This window comes from Pseudoliparis swirei, chromosome 24 (assembly GCF_029220125.1).
Source record: "Pseudoliparis swirei isolate HS2019 ecotype Mariana Trench chromosome 24, NWPU_hadal_v1, whole genome shotgun sequence".
NCBI classification, from domain to species: domain Eukaryota; kingdom Metazoa; phylum Chordata; class Actinopteri; order Perciformes; family Liparidae; genus Pseudoliparis; species Pseudoliparis swirei.
The window spans coordinates 6,495,510-6,502,402 of NC_079411.1; the positions used below are offsets into that span (position 1 = coordinate 6,495,510).

The 6,893-nt window shown below is 39.7% G+C and overlaps 1 protein-coding gene across 2 annotated transcripts; it reads left to right on the forward strand.

Moving 5' to 3' along the window:
- Positions 1–1,982: 1,982 nt before the first annotated feature.
- uchl1 (ubiquitin carboxyl-terminal esterase L1 (ubiquitin thiolesterase)) lies at positions 1,983–6,560 on the forward strand. Of its 2 annotated transcripts, none has more exons than XM_056409279.1 (9): positions 1,983–2,076; positions 2,180–2,191; positions 2,652–2,780; positions 3,367–3,508; positions 3,916–4,001; positions 4,243–4,290; positions 5,006–5,075; positions 5,155–5,213; positions 6,155–6,560. In XM_056409279.1, the coding sequence occupies exons 1-9, from the start codon at positions 2,044–2,046 to the stop codon at positions 6,236–6,238; spliced, it is 663 nt and encodes a 220-aa protein (XP_056265254.1). In that variant the 5' UTR covers positions 1,983–2,043; the 3' UTR covers positions 6,239–6,560. The 2 variants fall into 2 exon arrangements, with proteins under 2 accessions (XP_056265254.1, XP_056265256.1); XM_056409281.1 differs by having other exon boundaries at positions 2,001–2,076; positions 2,180–2,262.
- The last annotated feature ends 333 nt before the right edge of the window (positions 6,561–6,893 follow it).

Consider the following 6,893-nt stretch of genomic DNA (forward strand, 5'->3'; position numbering starts at 1 on the left):
TGGTGTGCATATAAAACAGAGGTCAAAGGTCAAAATTAGATTATTCTCATTGGTTTTTTTGGCACATGGGAGAGGAGAAGTGAAACTCCAGTGGGTTGATTTTGTTCCGTTGTCCACAAGTAAAACAAAATATTTTTTGTTGTGAGGAGAACAGTAGCTTCACATGAGCTGTTCTCAGGCATTCAATACATGTCTGTGGTAAGAATGAATGATGAATGCAATCAAGTGTCTTCCCAATCGAGCAGATTTAAGAGTAACAACATTAATTGTATGAATCTGAAAGCCTTTTTGTCACCAGGGTGCATCTGAATATGCTGTGAGCTGCTGAGTATCCAAATCTATCTCTGTTCAACGTCCCATGGAATCAGAGAAAATTTTAATAAAAGATAAATCCGAGTTCTGGTATTTAAAAAAGCTTCTTCTTTTTTTTCTACAAATCTTATGGAAACATTTAAAAAACTGAATTTTTTCTTGAGGGATACATGATTACATTACACTACGTTATCAAATGAATTGCCACAATGAGGAAACAAAAAGACACAGAGAGTTGTTTAGAAAACTTTACAAACTTACAACTTGAAACAACAGGTAAAAACTAGAAAACCATGACACATTTGTGTAATACCCCTCTGGCAGTATATTGCTCTAAACTGTCACTCAGTACGCTTACATTGGCAAAGTGTGTTTTGTTGCACTTCAGATAATGTTAGTTTCAGTACACAAGCATGTTCTTGCAGACCATGGATTGTGAAACACATGTAGAATATTAGCATGAATTTCTTGAGCTAAAATGCCTTATCCTGCAGGAGACAACACCAACAGTGGTAAATAAATGAATATATTTAAGAAAATGCAAGGACAAAAAACGTACAGTTGCTATCTGGTTCTCTTTGACCGATGCAGTTGATAAGATATAAAATGCTCTTTTACTGGAAACACTGACGTACATATTGTGAAAGAAAAGGCAGATTGTACACAGATATATAGCACAATATCACCCTGTCCCTCTCCATGTCCCTTTTCTAAAATAATTGAATATTAAAAAGACAAGAAATTACCTCCAAAAACATACAATTGTCTTACCTGTAAAAAAATAAAAACATAAGTACGTTTTTGCATAGAAATACATGTCTATGTAGCTCCATGTGTTCTATCATCATAGATACACATCCATTGCAGACACACAGTACTTCACAGAATGTATTTGTTCTTCTTCCATGTTGGTGGGTGCAAGTGCTTTATTATAGAGAACAAATATAATGCACAATTGTCTTTATGCTGGATGGTATAAACAAGTTATAGAAAAGCATGCATGAATGTGTATACATTGCTAATGTTGCAGCTTGTGAAGTTATGTAGTTAAGTATGGAATAAAATGGAAAAACTCAAGTACCTCAATATGGCACTAAGGACAGTACTTGAGAAAATGTACTTGCATTTCTCCACTGGTAAGAATGTATTGACAGTTAGAGAAAATATATTTGAATTAGGACATACTATTCTTATTCTCTCGCTCATAATAGGCTAAAAATATTACACTATATTGTCATAGAAATTGACCTGAATGATTAACATGTGACCTGTGTAATCCATACCATTACAGTTCTCAATGAAATGGATGATAACAATTATGTACATTATTTAAATTAAACTAATTGGCCAGAACCATTGTTGAGAGCGAGGGGTTGGGATTAAATGTCTTTTCTTCTACGAACGTCTAGAAAGTGATCTCACATTTAGCGGTGTGGTATAACGTTTTATTTATTTTTTCTGAATAAGGAAATATATATTTCTGGGCTGTGACTACACACATGAAGGTGTAGCAAGATACATTTAACATGTAAAATCCATTTGATATTTCTGAGAAGGCCGTTTAAAAATGAACGCCACCGGATATTTGATCCGATGCCACCCCCCTGTCTGCCGCTAAGTGGTATGACCGGCAGCATAAAGCATGGGCACGCGCTCCAACTTCAACAGACTGCTACAAACCGGCGAGACAAGCACCCAGAAATCGCGGAGTCACACAGAAACAGTGCAAAAATGGAGTGGACCCCAATGGAGATCAACCCGGAGGTGAGGGGATAAAAGGGGAATTAACTTTGGTGTGTCTCTTTCTTAACACCGTAACGTTTTCAAACCGCAAACTCACCTGTGGCCTCTGTTTATGTCGTTGCAGATGCTGAACAAGGTGAGTAACGGTTAAGCTAACCAGGCAAGGGTGACGTAATGTTCACCTTAAGTGCTCTCTTCTATTGTCGGGTAAGTTTTACAGTTGCAAGCTAGATTCCTGTGCCGTAAAATCGGTAAAAAAAGACAGAAGACACTGCCATCACGTTCCTACCCTGCCATTCATATATATTTGAACTCTATAGGTACAAAATAAATACAAGTGGTCGCTGATATCAAAAGAGAAGCGCCATTAAACAAGAGAAGCGATTATCTGTTTTCCTTCGTTTTAATGCTCTGCAGCATCCTCCCCGGCGTTGTGCCCGGTGTCTAGGCTAAAGGGTGTGGTCCTACTGGACCAACGCAGCATCTTTGAACACCATCAGGGGTGTAGGGATCTATGAGTCACAACCCTCATCTGTTTCACATGCATTTAGGTCATTGTGTCTTGTTTATCGTCCTGGCCTTGTGTGTGTTTTCAGATGATGAGCAAGCTAGGCGTGGGTGAAAGCTGGCGCTTCGTTGACGTGCTGGGTCTGGAGGGGGACCAACTCTCCGCAGTCCCTAAACCATGCTGTGCCTTGATGCTGCTCTTCCCACTGACGCAACAGGTAATGACCGGTTTGATGGCTGTGGGGACTACTTCCTGGAAATGAAGGGTGGGGTGATCCACTGATGCAGGGCAGTCTGGGGTGGGGTCAGACTGAGGGGCAGTGAGGGCATGGATGCACATGGATTAGGAGCTGTATTATGTGCTTGGTAGAATAGCGGGAGGCTGGGATGGAAGCCAGGATACTAATATGAAGTCTAGTTATCCTGTTAAACTGCTGCACAGACTAGATTGTTCTCATATGCCTTTGTTGTGAGCCTGGGATCCAGACCACAGCCACAATAGAAAAACAACTAGCCACAAATGTAACTACAATATATCGTATTATTTCTATTAAATATCTGTCACACTTTCCAAGGCATGGTGTCTGATAAACCAGCCCAAAGATATTATATTTGTTGGTGTCTCTGCTTTATTTTTGACATGATTTATAAGTTTTCAACATTTCTATTGCCGTTTCCAGTTGTGACCATTTCAACAAACATTTAAAGTGTCATATTTGACTGTGCCCTGGTTCATATCTGCAGTTGACCATAACCTTGCCCTATACCTGAGGACCATAACCGATCTGCCCGTGTGTTTTGCAGCATGAGTCTTTCAGGCAGCAGCAGGCGGACAAGGTTGCAGAAGATTCTGAGGTTTATTTCCTGAAGCAGACTGCAGCCAATTCCTGTGGCACTATCGCCCTGCTGCACGCTGTGGCCAACAACAAAAGCAAAATGACATTTGGTGAGTGCGGATCAAATGAGCACTGGCAGTAGCATAGTGAGCGCTGTTGGTGTGCGCGTCAATGACTCAGCAGTTTTTTTTTTTCAGTGACGAGGTATCACACTGTCGGTATTCAAATTACAACCCATAGTTTTATTCTACTTTTTGTTTGTTTCCTGTGGTTGAAAAGTGAGACCATATTAAGTGCTTCTTAGAATGATGATGCAGCAGCCCCAACTTTTACTCTGTGCCGTCTAGTTGCTTAGGAAAAGTCTATTGTCCTGGTAGGCTGTCTACCATTAATCCCCTTGTAAATTTTTTTTTAAAATAATCTCTGGCTGATTGGCAATACAGTTTAGTGTGGTTTGGGATATTTGAATGAGAGTAAATGGCATATTATTTTCGAATGCTGTTTTGGGTCTTTTCAGATGATGGCTCTTCCCTGAAGAAGTTTCTAGATGAGACTGCAAACATGTCTGCTGATGACCGTGCTACACATCTAGAGAACAACCAGGTAAACCTTTTGAAGCTGCTCCATGTTCTCATGTTTATTTCATTCTGAGATAATGATCTGAGGTGCTCTGAAACGTGTTTTTACCCATTAAAGTGTGCCACACCACTAAATCTATGTCCCTCTAAAGGGCTCCTGATGGCTGATTATTACAGAATGTACTATTTTTTTTCCCCTCAGAAATATGACTTGCAAAGTAACACATATGTTTTTGTATTAAACTGACTGACTTGTTCTTCTCCAGGCAATCTGGGAGGTTCACAATGAGGTTGCAGTGCAGGGCCAGTGTCTGGTAAGATTCTTCACCACAATATCAACTTATGACCCGCATCATATTCCACTTTCAGTCAGCAGATGGATAACTTAATTCATACGAGACTCCCGTCTGCAGTGTACTTTAAGTATACATCCTGAGTGATCGCCACCTTTCTGTTGGTCCAGATGCAAAGTCTCTGTTTCTCCTGATGGCACATGTGAGGGATCTAGCTCTTCACTCGAGTCGCTTTAAACACAAGCATTCACTTTATTTCTGTTCCTGGTAGCGAAGCCAGTTCACCAAAGCCGGCCAGCCTCCGACCGGCATACAGCCCCGGTCGAGAGGAGGGCCGAGTGATGCATGTTGACTCGTCCAGACTTTATAAGGACATGTTATCCATATAAATATGTCATATAATATGATGTATAGATATATTAATATATTATAAATCAGATAAAAAATATATAATCTAATAGAACATGTAATGAATCTTGTTAAATGTGCCATATTTTATCCACCTCATTGTGTTTCTTCACCGCATTACTAATGGATATATTCCACATTTCATTTGGGCTCAAGTGGGGCCAAGCCCCATGACCCTCTATTGGCCAGCCGCCACTGGATGAGAGACGTTGTATTTGTGGTCATGGTAATTTGTTACGACTTTGTGTTTGTCTCCTCTGAAGCCTTTTTTTTTTTTTGTCTCTGTATTTGCTCTGAATATTAATTATTCACATCTGAACTCTTGCAGCCGGAAGCCGATAAAGTAAACTTCCACTTTATTGCCTTCGTCAATGCAAATGGAGAACTTTATGAATTTGGTAAGACCGTCGACTCATTGTGTACATGTATGTGGGGCTTTTCATGTTATGGATTCCTGACTTTCTTCTTTTTTTAAAGACGGGAGAGTGAATGGACCGGTGAAGCACGGCGCCACCAAAGAGGAGTCCTTCATAACGGTAGGTACAATCAAGGTTACTCTGGATATGTTTCAATGGGATTGTCAGACAAGTTTCTTTAGGCACTTGGTCTGAGTTATCGTGCTATTAACTGGAATAGGGAGTGGCTGGTCCCAAGTGTCTTGACTCGATCAATAAACTTTCCTAATGCACACTCAAATCTCCAACAGGGATCATATGGGATAATTGGCATTTAAGCAATGTTACGTTTCACCTGATACTTCAACCGCCACTGTAAGCCATGAAAGTCGACTCTGTTTGAGATATGAGTTTAATAACTTAAGCTGTCGAGGAAGAGCGTAAAGGAATATGACTAAGCTACAAAATGCATGTAGACACAGTTTGCAGAAATGCTGTGGAAGTATGGCGGTTCAGGTCTGTAAGCTTGCCACATCAAACGACCACAAGAGGGCGCTACATGCATTACTGATTAAATTGCAACATTACATTTTGTGATTAACTCATGACTCAAATTAGAGATAATAATACATACAATTTCTATAGCGCTTTTCATAGTACTCAAAGACGCTTAGAGATACTTACATTAATTCGTTCTCAAGTAGAAGACTTTCATTCACAATTAAACTCGGTGGGCAATGTTATCTAAAACAAATTGTCTTGTAGTTGTAGTATCATTTTGACCAAATGTTATAAATATTCCAATATTTTGGGACTGCTTTTGGTGCTACTTTGTATATAAGCTTTATGACTCGTGTCTCATGACGTGCAGCTTCACAGTATTGATAGTTTGGTGCCATTTCTCAGCCATACTTGGAAGTAAACAAATATTAGTGGTAATATGTATTTGGATTTTTAAAAAAAATATTCTCTCTTTTTTTACGGACGGTCTTTCTTTTGGGCCGAGTAACTTTAGATGTCAAATGTTGTGTGCAGTGGAGCAAAATAATGCAGTTATTTTTCTTCTTTTCATACATGCCCAGGATGCAGCCAAAGTGTGCCGTGGATTCATGGAGCGAGAGCAAGGAGAGGTCCGGTTCTCTGCGGTGGCTCTTTGTCACGGTTAGATATTCGGGAGGACGTGCATTCGTATTCTAAATCAAAATGCGCCATAAAGCACATTGTTGCCACAAACTGTTCCTTCATCTCTTGAATAAAGTACACATAAACACAAACTCTACCAAACCATTATCGTTCTGCTGACAAACTGACACGCACTCGTCCAAACTGTTTTCTGTGATGTCATCCAGCAATGGGAATTGTAAACCATGAGCTCAGAGCTCGCCACTGCTTGTGTGCATTTGTCTTTCTGTTTGTCAAAGTAAAAAAAAACCTGATGCTTAAATACCTTTTGTGCCAATAAATAGACCAGAGAAGGAAAAGATGGAACTTGTGTGGAGAATTTCTTTTTCTGAATGCCTCAAGCTTCAGTTGCTGTGTGGTTGAGTTCAAAAGGATCTGACATTCCTCAGAACAGCCCAAATGTGTCCGTAGGAATAATTTAACCATTGTTCAGAGAATACACACAACCTTTTGAGTAATGGTCTTGGGTGGCCGTTGTTTGGAAAACTAATGTTTTCTTTAAGAAGTTTGAATTTAAAAGTGTTTATTGGTGGATTACAGTCCTTATGCGTTCAGAAATGAATACAATTTGAAATATGTCTGGATTATCAGTTCATCCACAAATGGTCAAATAAAATAAAATCCTGAAACTCCTATGGG